This window comes from Malurus melanocephalus, unplaced genomic scaffold (assembly GCF_030028575.1).
Source record: "Malurus melanocephalus ecotype Western Australia unplaced genomic scaffold, MMel_1.1 scaffold_33, whole genome shotgun sequence".
In the NCBI taxonomy this organism is placed as follows: domain Eukaryota; kingdom Metazoa; phylum Chordata; class Aves; order Passeriformes; family Maluridae; genus Malurus; species Malurus melanocephalus.
The window spans coordinates 2,617,517-2,637,941 of record NW_026623265.1 but is presented as its reverse complement, the minus strand read 5'-3'; the positions used below and the strand labels follow the sequence as shown (position 1 = coordinate 2,637,941).

General features: G+C 35.3%; 1 protein-coding gene across 1 annotated transcript in view; it reads left to right on the top strand.

The window, feature by feature from the left end:
* ADGB (androglobin) overlaps positions 1–20,425 on the top strand; it is a gene marked incomplete at its 5' end in the record, with an annotated part of 91,010 nt that overhangs the window by 5,985 nt on the left and 64,600 nt on the right. The window contains 8 exons of the mRNA XM_057363966.1: positions 833–1,021; positions 3,579–3,718; positions 4,987–5,073; positions 6,662–6,864; positions 10,026–10,148; positions 16,454–16,548; positions 18,870–19,044; positions 19,790–19,880. Coding sequence (XP_057219949.1) covers positions 833–1,021; positions 3,579–3,718; positions 4,987–5,073; positions 6,662–6,864; positions 10,026–10,148; positions 16,454–16,548; positions 18,870–19,044; positions 19,790–19,880 — 1,103 coding nt within the window. The remainder of the gene's footprint in view (positions 1–832; positions 1,022–3,578; positions 3,719–4,986; positions 5,074–6,661; positions 6,865–10,025; positions 10,149–16,453; positions 16,549–18,869; positions 19,045–19,789; positions 19,881–20,425) is intronic.

Below are 20,425 nucleotides of genomic sequence, written 5' to 3'. Positions count from 1 at the left end.
GGAGTTGAATGAACATTTACTAAATTTCTGCAGATCACGGGAAAATATAAACTAGGTAGAAGCAGGGCATCTGAGTGCCTTACTTAATGTAATATTAATAATTTCTATTTCATTCATTACTTCAATGGAAATCCAAAATTTAGCTCCAGAGATATATGGGAGGAAACACCAGAAACCAGGTCATGTAAGTTTGGAAGTCCACAAACCACTAATTAATTGTAGGGCCAACTTYTTGTAGTAAAAGCTTATTTTCATCCTGGTTTGTATGAATCATGATAAGAGTTTAGTAATACTTGTGAAAGTATGGCATAGATCAGAAATCTGCATGTTACAAAAACACATGCATAAAGCATGATTAGTTCAAGCTGCTATTTTAAGTCTTAAAAATTAGTAAATACTTCTAATAATTTAGGATTTTTTTTCTGAGAATAAATAATGAGTATTAAAGGCAAAAATGATTTTTAGCAGCTGTATTTTAATAAGCAATTAAACAAGTGACAGCTCATAAATCCTGAAACAGCATTTATTTAAAAATCATGTTTCCACATTTGTCTTTGTTAAATGATGACTACCTTCATTTATATTGTGCCTTCATTTATATTGACTACCTTCATTTATATTTTTTAAGATTTATTGTAGATAAATATTGTAATGATTTTAAGAGGAGTGGTAACAGTGAAATTAATTTTTCCATTTAGTCATAGCCATATTTTTATGTCACTTTTTTTTTAAATACTCTGGTTTATTCTTTGCTCATTATTATATAATTTGACTTTTTTTAAAAAGGGATTTTACTTGAAATCAATACTTTTCTATTTTTCTCTTATTCTAGCTCATGAGATGGATTGTAAGTGAAATTTATGCTGTGTGGAGGATATATAATGAAAATTCCTTAACTAATGAAGCATCCACACTTTTTTGGAAACCGTGGGAACACATTTATGCCTTGTGTAAAGCTACCAAGGAACATGTGCCACTGTACAATAAATTTGGAAAATATGTAATAAAACTTTATTGGATGGTGAGTAGTTTTCTCCAGCAGTATATAAATWTGATGCACTAGCATAACAAACTTTAATGGTGAGGGGAAATATATTTTATTACTGAAAGTACATGGATTTCTCTCAGTAGAAATACTGAGAAATTGTTAGTGCTTGTTAATTAAAATGCCTCTTGTAGTTAATATTATTTTGTACAACTTATTGCTTGATAAAAATGTTATTATTTGAAAAGGCAATTTTTTTGTAGCTTTGTAGGTTTGATGCAAATGTTTAGTAGATTCCGACATGTGATCCACACCTCTGGTGTATTAGGCTTAAGCATTTTTTTTRTTGTGTAAATAATTCAGTTGGCTGACTTTACAGAGCTGTTTGTATCTGAGTGTAGTTACAGATAGTTAGAGACTTCCAGAGTGAAACCGTTTGCTGAAGACGTCCTGGTAAAACTAAAACATCCCAAAGATTTCTAAAAATAACAGACAATAACTTCTTAACACATTTGGTGGTCAATGGGGAACACTTAATTGCACATTGAATGTCATCTAATTAAAGAAACAATAACTGATAGAAGTTGTCTTTGCTGTTGGGGTTATTTTGGTTGTATTTCTCTTTTGGAAACAGAAAAYACCACAACACGCTAAGACCTATGTCTGACCCTATTAAACTTTTGGTTGCCCAAACTTGAAAATATTTTTGATGCAGTCAGTTGGAAACAAAAGGTTCAAAGTGACTTTCCCTGTAAGGGGGCCACTTAGCAGATTTAGCCTGTGTTTTTCTGATCCCTTACTACTGCCYCCACATATGGAATAACTTGTATTCATATAGGGAATGAGTTGCATTAGTTTGAGAAGGAAAAAATTGTGTTGTTCAAGTTCCTCAGCAGATGACATTATTGTGTGAATTTAATGCTGCAGATACTATATATTCATGTGGTAAAAGACCACATTTTAAAGTGCAGACAAGAGTTACCAGGGTGTGTTTTATTTTCTTTGTCACTTTTGTGTTTTTTTGGTTTGGGCCTTTATGTTTATTCAATTTCTTTTCCTCTGGTTGTACAGCTGTATGTCACAGAAAGAAAAAAAAAATTAAAAAGAGGGTCAAATGTTGGAAGGTTAAAGAAAATGTGCAAATGAGGAAAGACAAATATCAGTAGGGACAGAGGAGAAACAGATTGCATAGGAGGAAGTTGAAAATTAGAATAAAAGTGGGAAAAAGATGGAACAATAATGAACAGGTTTCACTAATATCCTGAAGAGATTGTTGTGCATGAGATCAAACTTGTGGATAATAATTTTTCCCATAATTGGCACAATATATGAATTCTACCCCACATTCTACTTGGACTTTGCATTCCTGAAGTTTATTGAATTTGTTTCTGTAGGTTTTTATTCTCATGTTTTTCTATCCATAGACCTGTCCCATTTATTTTTTTTTTCATTTCTTTACTTTTTTTCCTTTTTTTTTACAAACTTGTGCTGTTCTCCCTACAAAACTTAAGCAATTACTAAAAGAGGAGATGAATATGTGATCATTTCAGTGGCTAGGKCCTTTTCAAAATTGGAAAACTTCACATGTTGGCTTCAGTTGTCACAAAATWGTTCTTAATCTAAAAAATATGAGCCTCTTTTATGCTTTTTGAATATTTTTACCCTCTGGCCTAAATTTTTCTTCTGAGACCTATTGAACTGATAGAGTTAATCAGCTGTCATTTCAGCTTGAATCCATAGTTTAGTTGCAAGCAGAGAACAGTAATTTTGCGCTCTCTGATAACACATGGTGAGCACTTTAGTGATTTGGTCATTCTTCATCATTTTGTGGGTGAATTAACAGAAGTACTTGCTATTAGCCCAAAATTCTTTACTATATCTTCATCCCTAGGACAGACTTTTATTTGGAGAGTGGTAGACAGGATTATTTTGTGGAATACTAGCTCAGATTACTAATGAAATATCTGGTATTGGAGATATCAGTACTTTGTCTTACCTGTTTGTTTCTTATCCTGAAATCCAGTTTTATTTATTTGTTTGTTTATTTTTACATTTGATTATTTTGTGTTGTTTTGTATAGTGGTCTATAAAATACTATCATAATGCTTTCCAAGACATCACCTGCAGTCAACATCCCCAGGTAGTTTTTGGGAAGCAAGGAGGACTGCTTATATCTCAAGTATTTTCCAGACTGAGACCTAAAGAGGCAATTATAAAGCTACTATCTTAGTTAAGCTTTTTAAAAATAATTATTATTATTTCTCAGGCTTCTGTCWTGGCAGCTAAAGAAACAGCAGTGAATGCATGTACATGATGTACTACACATATGAGATGAAATATATTTGGAAATAACTGCAATTAGATTAATCTCTCAAACAACTAAGTCAGAGGAGTAATAAARTGCTATGAATACTGTTTCTATGCTTCTCATATATTATGCAAGAACCTCTTTAAAAACCATCTGTGATGTAAATCAAATTGCAGTATAATTGGGACCTTGGGAGAGCATTAAAAGTTCTCTTACATACTCCTCACTTTCCAGCTTGCAGACTAATTTTTTCTTCTCTGCTTTCCCCCCCTTCMCCTGTCATAGGGGTGTTGGAGAAAGATCATTGTGGATGACACTCTGCCTTTCAGCGAAGAGGAGAATTTGTTATTACCAGCTACAGCCTGCCGAAATGAGCTTTGGCCAATGTTGTTGTCCAAAGCTATCATTAAGTTAGCAAATACTAGGTATGTTTTGTCATCCCATTTTCTGTTYGTTTTACGAAATCATGTGGAAATACGAAAAAATTGATTTAGTACATGTGGGAAACATGTACTAAATACAACATTTTGCTAAAAATGTTGYCTTAAGAGTTATGTACTTCCAAAAGCTGATATTGTAAACAGTAAAGCAAAATTCTCTGTAGCTACAGAAGGTGCATGGCTTCCATTTTAGATGTGTTTGTAAATTTATGCACAGAAAACTTGCAAAGGAACTGGAGTATACTCTCATTATTTGCTTTATTTGTTTGACGCTMTTCCTAAAAACTTCACATGTGGCTTTCTGCCAAACTGAAGTGTTTGTGAACTCTTAATCAACTTTTAATTGTCAGCTTTAACCAGTATTGACTCAAGCAGTATTGAAAACAGAGTTTTGTGAGCTGCTTATGATGCCTTTTCTACAGTTGTGTTGTGTCTAGTGATCTACTTCCCTGGAAATGACTGGAAGAAGTAGAAGGTGTTCTATGATGCAGTGGTTGCCAATAATAGCTAGAGGTTCCTATGAATTGAGCAATGAGCACCAAGAATTTAAATGAATAAGCTTGACAAAACGATTTAAAACACTCATTTGGGTAGTGAAGCTCCCCTGTTCTGGTTGTATCAAGTCATGTTTGTCACAAGAGACATCCAATGTAATGTCTGCATAGGCTTGGGAGTTGCCTGGAGCGGGCTGTTAGGAAAGTCTGTTTGCAGGAATGTGATTGAGATACTTCATTTCTCCAGAGCACAAGGATTAGCTATACAAGTGCTGGCATCTTTAGCCTTGGTCCTCTCAGGAAATCTCTCCAGAGAGTAGCAGAGTGTCTGTTAAAAAGGGTGAAGTATGGTAGAGTGGAAGTAGAACCAGCTTGAGCAGAGTAACCGGGGAATTAGAGAAGCAGCATAGGAAATGGAAGTTATAGAATCATAGCACCATTCTAGGCCAAGGGATTTCAAACTTGCATCTCCAATCTTGCAACTGTGTGCAAGTATRCATAGTATGCTTGCTAACAATTTGGAAAAAATTGCTGTTGTACTGGAGGAAACACTAAAATAATGGACCTAGTGCAAAGGCATTGACTTTGTAGGTGAGTAGTCAGCAGYGGTTTGGAAAACTTGTAAAACTGCAAGTAGTGACTTGTTTTTCAACAGGCTATTCTGTGTATGGTCTTATTCTTACAGAAGGCAATRCAGACTACAGAGTTTACTGTGGTTGGTTACATTACAACTGTAAAATGTCTGCTTTTGTCTTACAGTATACATGAAACTGGAAGAAGAGAGATGGAGGAATTTACAGTTCTACATACACTGACTGGATGGATACCAGAAGTTATTCCTATCCAGTAAGTTCTTTTATTAAGCAATTTACATATTMGTTGTTCAATACTTAATTCTATAAGGCATTATGAAAAATAAAGATAAGCTGTAAAAGTCTTTCACTATCAATTTTGGAAAGTGAATGGTTTGTAATTCAAGCACTTGGGAAATGTACCTTTGAGGAATGCTATTTTATTATTTTTCTTTGTAGGTAATACAATTTATTGTAAAGCTATTTTTCATATGTTGATGCCTATTCTTTATAAAATYAATTTAAATATTATTAAACAGTGTGATGAAAACAAGGTTAGAGAAATCTATGTTTCATTTATTATGCACTTAGAAAATGTTTGCCAGTGATAATAGCTTTATATCAGAATATTCCATAGAAAGTATATGACATGAAWTTGGAAGTAATCAATGTCAGCTAATATAAACTGTAACAGTTGATTGACTTTTAGTTTCAAGCAAAAGAAGTGTTCCCTACCTAGAGAACATTTTTCTTGTTTTCTATCCATTTTGTATTTTTRAAGAAAGACATTCTTATTTTTCAGCTTGACAGTCTTTTTTCTAAATATATTACCAGGATACAGACACTAAATATTTAGACTTTTTCTTTTTAATTGCACCTTTGAACCTTTTGATATATACATTCAAATGAATATATAGATAGCAAAAAGTTTTGATTTATGTATCATTTACTTAGCAATAATCATTTATTTATAACCATATTTTAGTATTAAATAATTTCATTCAAATAATATTTTATTCTTTTTTTTTGAGTAATTTTTTACGTGTCAAGCTATGCTTGCAGTTTAGGCTTTTGATATATTTGTCCTACAAGAGTGTATATGTAGTTCACTAACTTAAAAATCTGATTAACCTGAATTTTATTTCTTTACATTGTTGGTTTTACAACTGCAACTGCAAAACCAGTATTTACTTAATGTAAATATATTATATTATGGAATATGAAAATGTAAATACCACAGTGTCTTTGGAATAGTAGTATAAGATGACTTTAACTCGTATAAGATGACTTTAACTCAGTCACTTTATTTAAAAAAAAAGGTTGAATGCAGTTAGCTTGCATGAAACTTATTCATAACCCTGTTTGAGATTATTTCTGGAATCACTGAATTTCTGTGGAAAGCCGACAAGACTGCAACTGTTATGTCATATTGAAAGGCTATTGTATATGGTAGAATCAGAGGAAGAGGAATGTAACTATCTGTGTTGAACATTTAGGAAAGCCCAGATTGGAAGTACCTTTGAGAAGCTTTTTAATATACAGAACTGGAATGAAGATATTATACAGTGTAGTTGTAAAGTGGTCTGCAAGCTTCTCAACCACAAYTGTAGCTGCTAAAAAGCTTGAGAGAGGATGCTTTATTTACACGCATCTCTAATCACCATCTCTTTTTTTAATGAGCCTTTCCATCATCTGTCTCGACAAATGTTTCTGATACAGAGTTTGTTCTATCTACTAAAATAAACCAGTAGAATTTTTGTGTTGGACTGTCAGTGGTMTAGTGCTGTCTAAATGAAATTCACGTTTTCTTGTATTGGAACTACCACTACCACTGACATAWACCATGTGTGTTTTCTCTTAAGGCATGAATACCTGGACAAAGTTTGGGCCTTTCTGAAAGGGATTGTGCCAGAATTCAAGCTGCCAGAGAAAAAGACTCCAGAACTGGAGACTGCTCAATCTGTAACAAAAACGGAAGACACCAAAGACTCCGAGTTCAGAAGTGAAGTTTCATCTATGAATAAGCTGCCAGATATCACTGAGACAGCCAGTAGTGTTAGCAAAGGTCTGTAATTTYAGGTAGTGTTATCTTGTATGCCAAGCATAAATAAGATTAACATCATCTCTGGTTTTGAATTAGTATGTTTTGCATATATTGCCACATACAACTCTGTGGTTTTGTTGTTTCACTGAACTTGTTGCAAAGATATAAATTCAAAAATACTTTTGTTTTAGCTATAAATCTCATTAGAAGCAGCATTAGTCTTTAATTTTATGAAAATAGCTTTACTTTCTGGCAAAGAATTTTCAGCTCCATTCCACAACAATTCCTGTAAAGACTGGTTCCTTGCAGAGAGATAATAGAGAGGTTACATTTTCTCCAAAGGCAACACTGCTCTGACCATCAATAAATTATACATTTCATAATGGATGTTGCATAGTGTGATTACCTACAAAGTTCTGACAAATATGTTCTAATGTCTAACTGCATTTTTATTTATTGCTTCTCTTTTATGCTAATAAGTATAGGTAATAATTTTCTTCAAGAGCTGGTAATCCTATTTACATTTAAATGAAAAAACTTAGATTTAGAAATTTGTTTGTTCCAGTATATTATTCTTCATTGTTTTTGTTTGAGACTGAGTTTTCTTAGTTGCTGTTTTTAAYTTGAAGACATGGGTGCAATTTCACAACACATCTCATGACTTCAGAAGGTATAAATCGTATGGTATAATTTCTATTTCTTCTAGATTTTTGGAAAAATTTCTGACTTCCTCACTTTGGATCCCAAATACTATGTTCTAATGTCAAAAGTGTTAAGAAGGTCTTAGAAGTTACCTGTCTGAGGTCATATTCTCTCTTCTTAGGAAATGCTGCTATCATTTTGACCCACRCATCAATGTGGTAGATACTTCAGAGTTTGGAATGGACATGCCACTGGGAACAGCATTGTCATTCATCCAACAGGGTGCTGTAATTTTTTCTCAGAAAATGAAGTAATTGTAATCCTGCCTAAAATTTAAAAATTAGATTGTTCACTGAAATGGCTGAGAATCAGGGAACCATTTTGTCATGATACAGCTCTGTAATCTCCAATTCTGAGGGTAAAAGTCTTTTTCAGATGCTCTGTTGATGTTTGGGATCAGTGTTTGGATGACATGAAGCCATCCATCACACCATGAGAGATGAGAACCTGGGGGTCCTGGAGGACAAACAAGCTGTCCCTGAGCAGTGTGCCCTGTGTGCCAGGAAGGTCAAAAGAAGCCTGGGACACACAGGAAAAACATTGCCATCAGGTTGAGGGTTGAGGGAGCTGATCTTACCCCTTTAATCAGACTGCATCTGGAATGCTGCATCCAGTCCTGGGCTCTTCAGCACAATTGAGACATGGATCTCCTGAGCAGGTCYAAAAGAGGACAATGAAGATGACTGAGGAACTCGAGCATCTCTTATGAGGAAGGGCTGAGGAAGCTGGGCCTGTTCAGCTTTGAGAAGAGAACTGAGAGGGGACCTCATCCATGTGTATGAGACTCTAAAGGGTGGGTTCCAAGAAAATGCAACCAGGCTCWGMKCCATGGTGCTGAGCAGTAGCACAAGAGGCAGTGGGCAGAAACTGATACATGGGAAACTCCACTTGAACATGAACTTTACTGTTCAAGTGACTGAGCAGTGGAACAGATTGCCCAGAGAGGCTATGGCGTCTCCTTCACTGGAATGGCTTTAAACTGCGGATATTCAAGACCTGTCTGGATACAGTCCTGTGCCATGTGCTTTGTATGACAGTGTGACTCTATTGGARCAGGGAGGTTGGACCAGRTGACCCAYTGTGGTCCCTTTCAAATGGAACCATTCTGTGATTCTGTGAAGCTGTGTSGTGCAGTTGACAAAAAGGAAGGAAGGAATGCCATCAAGAGGGACTAGGAGAAACTTGAGAACTGGGCTCATGAGARCCTAATGAGGTTCAAAAAGTCCAAGTGCAAGGTGCTGCACCTGATCTGGGACAATCCAAGGCATGAGTATAGACTGGAAGAAGAAATGAGAGCAGCCCTGTGGAGAGAGACTTGGGGTATCTGGTGGATGAGAAGCAGAACAGGAGCCAGCAGAGTGCAGTTGCAGCCCAGAAAGGCAATTATATCTATCCTAGGCTGTATCCAAAGCAGCGTGGCCAGCAGGATGAGGAAGGTGAGTCTCTTCCTCTACTCTGCTCTTGTGAGACCCTCCTGGAGTGCACCATCCAACTCTGGGGTCCTCAGCACAAGAAAGACACAGACGTGTTGGAACGAGTCCAGAGGAGAGCCCCTAAGATGATTAGAGGGCTGGAGAATTTCCTATGAAAGCAGGCTGAGAGAGTTGGGATTGTTCAGCCTAGAGAAGAGCAGGCTTCGGGGACACCTTAGAGGCCTTACAGCTCCTAAAGAGAGCCTATCAGAGGACTGGAGAGGAACTTTTTACAAGGGCATGTAGTGACAGAACAAGAGTGAATGGCTTTAAACTGACAGGGTGGATTTAGATTTCATATTAGAAAGAAATTCATTACTATGAGGATAGTGAGCCCCTGGCACAGGTTTCCCAARGAAGTTCTGGTTGCCCAATTGCTGGAAACAGCCAAGGCTAGGGTGGTTCTTTGGGCAGTCCAATCTAATGGATGGTGCCCCTGCTCACAGAAGCGGGGTTGGARCTAGGTKRTCTTTAAGGTCCCTTCCAACCCAAACCATGATTATATGATTTTTCTTTTTCATTAAGAAGTATTTCCTGTAGTCTAAGTTGTAAGGCTTCAAAGAATGTTTGGACTATGGGAGATTTTCTATTTCCATGTCCATTGAGAATCTATGCATCATATATGATATTCTTTTTTTGTAATCACTGATGCATGAGAGCAAGGACATGAAGAAAATATTTGGCACAGTGACAGAAATTCAGGGATTTCTTACACTGTAATAGGGACATAAAAATTGTGCACTAACTAAAAGGTGGGAGCAAAGTGTTCCTGGCTCMTTCTCAGTAAATCTGCATTTACGTYTTAAGAACTACTTTTTATTTTTATTTCTTTTAATTAAATTATGTTGGTTGTTTATTGTCTCTCAACTCTTGACTTCAAAGAGTTTCTGATTCATTGTTTTTAAAATTTATCTAAAACCTTATTAAAACATTTGCACTGTATGAGATTTTATGATGAAAGTTTTTATCTGAAAAGGAAAAATATTTAATCTTTATTTTGCTTAATAGAAAAAGCAGAGCAGAAAAAAGTAGGAAAGAAAAAAAAAGAAGGAGCAAAAGAAAAAAGCAAGGGAGCGCAAAAGTCTGCAGGAAAGCTGGGAAAAGCCCAAGGCCTTCAGGACTTAACTGAAAGTAAGTCCTATTGTTTTGAAGCTAAAAATACAGACAGGAGTTATATGTAAAGCAAAGGGCTTTGTTTTAGTTTGGTTTTGAACTCAACTGAGGGGAGGTTATGGTTATTTTTTTTTTCTTTTAAATTGAAGTTTTTTATGCCTTTAACTTAAGTCATTCTAACCTAAKAAAATCTGTAACATAGATTAAGAATAGTGTATTGGAGTATTTTGTTTTAGTCGTAAGCTGTCTTACAGTATTTCTGTGTTTAAAAAGCAACCACCCTTCCTCTTTTGTAATTTATTTGTTCAATATCCACTTTATACAGTAAATTGCAATTGGAAAGTGTCTTTGTCAAAGGGCCRGGGAGCCAGGGGGGCAGAAATATTCACTAGAATTTACTCCATGATGTAAATATTTATTTTTATTAATCTTTGTCTAGGAAATACATACTGATGAATTTAATCCCTATATTGACATGTTCATAATAGTGTAATGTAAAACTTAAGTAAATTCTTGCTTTGTGCATTTATATAGAATGTTCTTTTTTAGAAACCTGACAAAATACATTTTAAACAAACCAAAAACCATAGTCAATGCTAATCGGACAAGTAATCATTCAATTAAGATATTTCATATTTACTAGCTTAAACCATAGAAAATCTTCACAAACGTGCAATAAGCTGATATGCTTTTGGTATTGCTTATGTTTCCATATGTGTGGCATTTCCATGTGACTATCAGCAAAAAACAGTTATTAGCTGGAATAATTTGCAAATCRGTAGGTGAGAATATGTAGAACATCTTTCTTTAGGGAAATAATTGGAGAGTGAAAATGACATTTATTACACAAATGGGATTCCTGCTTCTTGATTTGAATGCTGATTAAAATTAGTGATTTAAATAATTTTAAATTACAGCAAACCAAGATTATTGTTTTTAATCAACAAATATATTATTTAAATTCCTGCCTTACATACCACTAAATGAGTTGAACAGCAGTAAATTTTTGAATGTATTGCAGGAATGTAGTTTGCTTTAGTGGTAGTAGGCATGGAATAGGAAATGAGGTGTTTCATGTGAATATAGGTAATGTGACTAACTAGTACTCAAGCATGTCATGGGGAAAAGAAAGCAAAGGTAAAGCAAAAGGATTCAAGAGATGTATTCTAGAAACTGTGAAAGAGCATTAAAAATAAAGAGACAGTGCTTCCATGTGAAAAATGACATGATGCTTAGATCTTTTTTCTGCCATTTAGAACACATTTTATGCGTTTTTCTAAAAGACAGTTAGCATCTTGTGAAGAGGTTATATAGAAATTATTAATTCAGGACTCAAGTATGATGGTTTAGAAAACTCATTTATCCTAAGTTTGAACCAGAAAAGACTTTTGGAGAGGAGTAAGAGGTAGGTATCTCTAGARTAACAAAGCAAATTTAAGACTATTAGACTGCAAGGGAAAAAAGAAGAACTGCAGTTTGAAATAATACAGAGTTACAATGCATTTTTGTTGAGAGATTGTAGCCAAAAGAGGGAAATCTTGCAGGCTTTACAAGACACACGGTCTGCRGAGTGGCCCAGGACAGCAGAACTATTATTGTGCATAAAATAACATATGAAACTTGTCTTGATTCAAAGTCAGACTCCAGAGGCAGTAGTTGTAAAAAGTTCCTGCATTGTTCTAGGGAATTTTGTAACAGTGACTTTGCTTAATGCAGCAACCGTTTTATTTACCTTTTTTTTTTTAATGTGACTTGAAATGTATTTCATTCCCATCATGATAAAAGTGCTTATTTCCCTGCTGCAAGCTTTCACTCTACCTATTGACTACTGACTTCAAGGAAATTCTCCTTTGTTATGAATATGGACTCTTTCTAAAGAGATAGAAGAGATAGATTTTAATTACTCCAGATAGTGCTTATGTTTGAYGTTTAAAATGGCAAAACCTTCTGTATTCATTGCATTGTATATTCATGAACTTGTTTGGTTTCATACACATTGACATACCAGTTACTTCTAAATACTTAGAAACTTCTCTTACAGGGTTTTGATTTTGTGTGGGCTGTAATGTTGTGCTGAGCTGATGCTGTCTGGCAGCCAAGCCCCCACCCATCTGCTCACTCCCCACGTGGGGCAGAGAATGAGGACTGAACATCTTGCCCACCCCTGGTGTACTTCTGGGGTAGTGGAGTGAGAAACAGAAGATTTAATAGTGAGTGAGCTTTGCTCAACAGTAGCTGACATATTGGTGTGTTATCAGCAGTGYTTTGGACATAGATCTAAAGCAGCACCATACAGGCTGCTCTGATGGAAGCTCAATGCCAGCCAGATCCAATGCAAACATGCAGCTCTGAGTCACTTGCACACTCAGACCAATGCCTGCTGCACCCTGCAAATACCATGTGAGTTRCACCATCACTGAAGCATTGAACTTGTTTCCCTATTCATCCAATTGTGTGTATCCAGCTGAGTATCAAGCTCTTGACATGGTCAGTCAGAACACTTCCTGAGAGAAGCCAACTCTTTSGTCCTTTGGCTTATCAATCAGTCTCAGGAAGTTTTTGCAGACAATTCATTTGTTCCTACTGACCCATTTTAGTACATAGTCTGCACTTTTCCACTCAGCAGCTTTTTCTTCTTATAACTCACCTTYCATACTTAGGGAGTCCCTTTGTTTTATACAATGAGATATTATATGGTATGATGTGATATGATATGAGCTTAGTCCTCTTGTTCCTATAATGAATTTGCTTTGCTTTCCATTTAGGTTTCCAAATACTGAGTTTCTTAATAATTTCTGAACTGCTGGAAAGGGAATTCTATTCCATCTGAAAGGGCACTAGCTAGGAATTTGGGAGTTTGTTCCACAAACCACTCATGTATTTTGCTAATCTCATTGTGCCTTGATACCAGTTTGGTAATTAATGATAATATTTTCTATGTCATAGAAGTGTTGAGAGATCATTATTATGCTTAGAAGTTTCTGAAATCACACAAGTGGATCTGTRATGTTATCATCAATGAAATACATGTCACATAACAGTAAAGCTCTTATAATTTTTATTTTRCTTAGTCAAGAGTTTTCATTTATTTGATGGATTGAAGCCTAATATTCTTTTTTGGTTTTTCAAGTGCATATCATAATTCTGCGATATTGATGTCAATTCTGAAGAGCACACAGGTCAKTTTTCTGAAGGCTAAAAAAATTCCTTCCAATAAGCAAAGCTAATCCATGCCTAACACAACAGCAGAAGTTAACAGCTGAGTTGCACACCTGATGATCAGGATCKTGAAAGCCAGCTGATGTGTTTTCATGGAGTGGTTTGGATTGGAAGGGACCTTAAAGATCATCCAGTCCCACCCCCTCCACCATAGAAAGGCACACCTTCCACTAGACCAGATTGCTCAGAGCCCCACACAACCCGGCCTTGAACACGTCCAAGGATGGTGTATCCACAAATTCTCTGGGCAACCAATTCCAGTGCTTCAGCACCTTCACAGTAAAGCCTTTTCTTTTTACATCTAAGCCAGCCTTCTCTCAGAGGGGTCAGTTAAAACAAATTGCCCCTAGTTCTATCACTCCATGGCCYGTAGAATCTCTCTTCAGCTTTCTTGTAAGCTCCTCTTTAGATACTGGAGGGCTGCTCTAAGATCTCCTGGAGCCTTCTCTTCTCCAGGCTAAACAACACAAACTTGTCCACCCTTTCTTCACAGGAGAAGCTCTCCAGCCCTCACATCATCTTTGTGGCCCTCATCTGGCCTCATGACTCATCAAAAGGTTAAACTACACTGTCAGCTCTTGTTTGACAAATATTTAGGAGAAACATGAAGAGTGAGAAAATTCTTTGCAAGTCTTCAAAACATAAAATAAACAAYTAAAGATAATTAAGATCTATTAAAATAAATAATTTMARTTCCTGRYCTTTCTTTTTAAGTGGCTGGATATGTATTTTCCATGGATAAATTAAAATCTTACTTTCCCTTCTCCAAGGGAAAGAAGAATTTGTTCGGGTTGTTTAGTACTCACTCTCTGTAAATGAATTTGCAAAGCTGCAAGTRTGAAACCTAGGAATTTTTTAACGAAGCATTGCAGAATTCTTATATGCACATCARTGGATATAAATAATAGGCTTTGCTGAACCTGTTTTGTTGTACTGCATATTATWATGTTCTTCATCTAATAATAAAATTTTATCAAGACTATCAGTTTTAACTAGTTTCTCCAGATGCTCAATTCGCACTAATCATCATTACTCTTGGTGCCAAATAATTTGTATCCATCGTCCTCATTTTTTGTATGTTCAAAAAAGATCAAATAATATGTAATTTTAAACCTACTTGCATAATGTACAAAACCTTTCTAGTATTGTAATAGTATTATTAAAATGGATGTGATGTGYCTGGTTAATCATTTGTATGCTCTAATAATTTGTTCATTGCAGTTTATTGTCTGCCCTGCAGACATTTTATTTCACAACCCATCTGGACTGAGTATGACAGCTTTACATTCCACCTGGTATTTGATTAAATACTTTTATTTGAGAAATATTTCTCACAAGCAATGAGATCATTATGCCTTGTGGCACATACTGTTCTGTAATGCGTAGGACGTCATAGCTACTATTGCTGTATTTGTAACAGAACAGAGCAGTAGRGACTGAGATTAAAGCTAAATTACAGCCTTGCTTTTGAACAAGTTGAAACCCAAAACTAACACAAGAGCTGTGATTAACATGGGAATCACAGGCATGCAGAGAGAAATATTAAGAATCCATTGGAAAGTAACTCCTACTTACCTTTAGCTTATATTTAATTGGTTAATTGAATTCCTGGAAGGACATTTAAAATGCAAAGATATTGTACTTTTTTGAGAAGAAAGTGTTGCATGCCTTCTGAATAAATGGATTTTAGGTCTGATAAATTGTGTTTTTCAGCTACTTACCTGTTTTTCTTTTCCATTTTTTTCTTTATATGCAGATAACATTGTTTTATTTGATTTCACAGAAAATATCTTTTCTGAGAACGACTTGCAGTTGAATATTTACTAAACATAGGAAGCAATTATTCTGTGTCTGAGGTGAAGCTGAAGGGGACAATGACAGACACAGATAATTTTACTGGAGTGTTGGATGAGGMTAGAATCATAGAATAATTTAGGTTGGAAAAGATCATTAAATCTAACTGTTAACCTTTACTGCCTGGCCCAYCACTAAAGCATGTTTGTTAGTGCCACATCTACACGTCTTCTAAATACCTCCAGGGATGATGGCTCAACTACTTCGTTGGGCAGCCTGTTTTAATGATTAACAACTCTTTCTGTAAATAAATTTTTCCTAAAATACATTCTGATGAAAAATAGGTGTACAGCCTATGTACTGAAATTCTGCCTCCATATGTTCCCCAAGACAACTAAGAAAAAGTAGAGAGAAATAGATATCTTTCTTTTTGAGCTTTTCAGTTAAACCAGAGACCTATATTTCAAGTATTATGGTTCAGACTCTTCATTTCCCTTTAGAATGAATGGACTCTCAGACATCCTTGGCTTCTCTTCAACATTTAGGAATTAGCAATGGCTTCTGGATTAAGAGCAGGAGACAATCATATGGTTGCCTAGTGCAACAGGTTTCTGGGGTTAACAAAGTGAATGTGACCCTGCTTTTATGCTTTGCCTATAGAAGAATTACAGGAAAGCAAACTTCTGTAAGATATGTGGGCTAAGAGCTAAGCCCCCTTATGCTTTTGAGGAAGCCATCATTACCTCCATTGTTTCATCTCACTGACAGAAGTGAGAGCAAAAATCCTGGTTTACAGGCACTGTGTTTCTCAAATTACTTATCTCAGTCTTTATATCCCTTGGCAGTAGTGGCCAGAGGTCTGGCTTTGGATGCTTTGTTGGTAAGATCAAATTTTACCTTTACTGATGAGAAGCATTTAGCTAGTACTGACCAATCAGGATTTTTTACTTCATCTACACAARTTATGTATATTGTTTTCTTTATAGTACATACTGTTTTTAAAATTTAAAGAAAAACAAAAGAACAATGTTGAAAGATACCTCTGACCTGTCATATTTTTAAGTTTTATTCATTTATGTAAAATAAGTGAAATATGCAAAGGCTGATTTAAATGTGGGKTTTTTTTTTCCATCCATGGCTTGTTTTTCAAGCACATTGCAATGAGCTCTTCTTTTGAATAAAATAACAGTCAGACAAAGAAAAGAGTAATAAAAATAAGGCATAGAGAAAGCAGAATAATTTAGTGTGAAGTACAACTACTTTTATTTACTGTTCACCTTATTCTAAAAATTTTAATGTTTCCTGTGCAGAACCTCTCATACCAACTGAGCCAGAAATGGTCGTGTATGCTGGCTGTATACCGCTGCATTTGGCTGAAGAGGATATTTTTTCATTAACACAAATGGTAAGATTCTGTGCTCTCAGGACAGGAAACCATTACTTATTTTATTATCAGTGTGTTTAATTTTGTTTCAACTATGTTGTAACAAAAGGAATCAAATTAGCGCARTGAAACAGCCACTAGGTGATGACTATCAGTTAGATTTATATTTTGGTACTTYGGTATTCTGAACATGCATTTTCCTGCCAAAGACTGCTGATTTTATTCAGTTTTCCTCCACTTTCCTCTGGATTTCAGAAGCTGAAGTCTCCTGGGAGARAGTAGATGTGGACTAGAAAATGTATCATGATGAGATTCTTCTGAATGGAAAGTCTGAAAACTTGAATTTTAATTATTTTAAGACTACAGTTTAGRCTCATTTGATATACATTTTCCAATAGGTTGTTTGTTGTTGTATAATAAATTGCATGTTTATATTKATTTCTATCATTAGTGTWGTAACTGGTGAAAGCAGCTTAAGAAAGTGTAGCACTTCATGCGGCTGGGGTAAAAACACTTAAATTTCCACTTAGTCACTCATACTCCTCAGAAAGCTGTTTATAATGCCAGAGCAGGCTTTCTGGAGTTGATTATTAATTAGGTTTCCTTTTTTTGTACATTTAAATGGTATCTATCATARTCAAATCATTAAAATTTAAGATGACTACTCAGGAAACTTGTAGGCTTCATAGAATAAAGAAATTTCCAGAAGTGGTTTGCACGTGTTATGTTTTAGTGCCCTTAATCTTACGCTATTTTCTTTTTTAAAATTGTGCTATTTTGTGCTATTCTGAAGATTAAATTKTTATTTCTGATTTTATTTTAATTTAAATTCTCAATCAATACTATCTCTGCTAATAATAAGTAATACTAGTCATCAAAAAGCAAAGTGGAAGTTGGGACATAGGGTTATATCTTTCCTGCCCCCTAACACCCTGTGTCTCTAACTTGGCTATAGTCTGTTGGGATATGGAGATTACTGAAAAAGAGGTATGGCACACCAARTAGGATGAGACACATGAATCTATATGTCTAAACCAGTCTTTTAGTAAAGAATGAAATATGGAAGTTGGCAGAAGCTAAATATAGAAGTGTAGTGGATTTCTTATCCCCTACTGCTGCATTTTCAAACTTTATTCAAGGGAGGAGACCTACTATACCAATTGAAATAAAGTTTTCATGGATCCAAAATGGATCCACTGGGATAAGAGTTGCTCCCTAAATTTGGAGAAAATTTTGTCATTGACTGCAGCTGTGCCAGAATTTTCCTCCAGAATTTTTGCAGTATCCCCTGTAGCTTTGCTTCCTAGGATGGATGTCCTTGGTTTGCTGTGGCTTGAATTTTTCTTCTTTGGCTCAAATAAAAAAAAAAAAAAAAAAAAAGTAACTGAGTCATACAAGTGTGTGGTGTACTCAACAGCTAACAAGTTCTTTATGGCACCTAATTGGTTTTCTTCAAAATCTTTTCTAACTGGCATTTTTATTTCTATTCATTCCCCAGTCTTCAAATAACTGACAACCACAACAACATTCTTCTCTGCTGAGTTCATAAATATGGAACCTCAGGAACATTTTAAAATTAATAGAAGCAGTCAGAGACTTGCTGATGAGCATGTTAAAGAAATAAGTTATTGGTGATTTATTTAGCATGTAAAAGAAAGTGTGCTTTTAAAAAGAAAAGGATGTACAAATCTTGTAACAGAACTTTCAGTAGTGATGTTAAGTACTTGGCCATTATTATTTTAATGGGAAGAGCACCACTCAATGTCCACATATAAAATTGCTCTTAAGTCTGTTCCTAAGTGCTTTGATATACAGGTCAACTGAAGTGTCTTTAATGTGTTTTATAAATGAGCCATCAAATAAAAATCATAGCTTTAATGATGTGTTGGTTCAAAGTAATACTACATTATAGAGATTTTTCAAGTTATCTAAACAACCGATTGATTTTAGAATTCTGCCAGTTTATAAATTCAACATTAAGTAAGGACTTCTTCCCTCAGAGATAATATTTTTAGATAAGATTATTTAAAAGAAAATGTTCCTATTGCATTCCTACATATTCATTCTCTTCACTGGTGTGTTATGGTTATATAAATAAGTTYAAAGAAATTATGAATCTATTAGGAAAAGTAAAATATATGTAAACACATCYAAGTATACTTTTTCTGCTGAATATCAAATTCTAATTAGAATGTTTTTAGATAGCCTTGTCAGGTGAACTATATTAATTTCATTTGTTTTACAAGCTGTTAGATGCTTTTGTRTGCATACTGTTCTTTTCTGTTAGACAGATATGATCAGAAAGATGTGACTCAGTCAGATTATCCTTCCATGTTTCATAGGCTGATTCATCAGAGAAGATGAGGCAATTTGGGCTTTCCCATATACACAGCCATCCTGTCCTGATCACTAGAACTAGGTCCTGTCCTCTGGTAGCACCACCAGAACCACCACCACTTCCTTCTTGGAAGCTTTTCCGTCAGAAAAAGAAGATTGTTGTGACATCTGAACCCCAAGGTTTGTCTACTGAACACTCCAAAATAAATTTGTAATTGCATTTTACTTATTTTAAACATTTTTTGACCATACTTATCATCTGTTAGCTTAATTTCAATTGAAACCAATTTTGCATTACTTCCTCTTAGCAGCATTTCTTACATGCTTTGAGAAGTGTCTTAATTTATGTAAAAAAAAAAAGCACTCTAGTGGAGCAAATGAAGAGGAAATGTTATCAAAGTAACACAGAAGCTCTCTGATGAAGAGCCATGAAAACTGAACACCTTTTAAAAACTTAAAGTTTATGACTAGTCCTACTGCATCAACTCATGGTTTTAGTGGAATTTTTTTTTTCCAGGATTTGTCTGTAATGCATAATGTAGTTAAATGCCTGATATGGGATAGCTTGAATATGAAAATGTTACAGGCAGGCTAGCAAACTATACTGGGCTAAGTGATAGAGGATATTGGCAAAGGCAAAAGGCAAATAGTTATTTTGAGCTACCCTGGCTAACCTAATATATAGGTTAGGCACACTTGTTAATACTTTTCAGGCTGAGAATTAGCGTGTAAATCATTTCTTTTTTCATAATATGTCAACTATAATGTCCCCTGGTTTTTCTGTTCCATTCAAGTTCATGTGGTGTAACTTGAAGAATTATTCAGTCGTAATGAATCCAGACTGTGAATTGTTTCTCAAAATTAATAGTATTACATATTTTCATGAATTTATATATTTAACAAGTTGGGGTTTCTTTTTTCCCAGAGCCTGTGGTAGAGGAACCTGAAGAATACATTGAAATTGCTAGCCTGTTTTTCAATTATAAATTGAAWGTTATCAGAATACCAACAGACACGTAAGTATATAATGTTTCAACATTAACACTGTGAAGGTGCAATGGCTTATCTTTACTTGTGTCACAGGAAGAACCGCTCAGAWCGTGTCTGAAGCACATCAGGACAAAGCACTCTGTTGATGTATTGATGTCATGTAATTAATCAGTGATCAGTGTACATTTAGGATCMATATTGGCAGTACAACAGCTAAATTACTATACCAGATGCTTACAAAATGTTAATAAACACCTACAAACTTCTGAACACCTATCTGTAGCTAATCAGGYATTGAGGCATACATATGCAATTCTGCCCACCCTTCTGTCATTGGGGCTTACAAACACCTCCTGTTTTGGGAGTGCAGCACATACCTCCTGTTCTCCCTACAATCTGCTGATGTCGGTGCTACTGAGGAAGCTTGCCGGAGTGGACATGCACACATGGGTCCCATTTGTCACACCCTATATGGACAGTTCCCTAGGTAGATGCACACTTCTCAGGGCTTCTGACATTGGAGGGCAGGGAGCACTGTCAGGCACTTTGCCTGGTTCTCTACCCAGTGGAC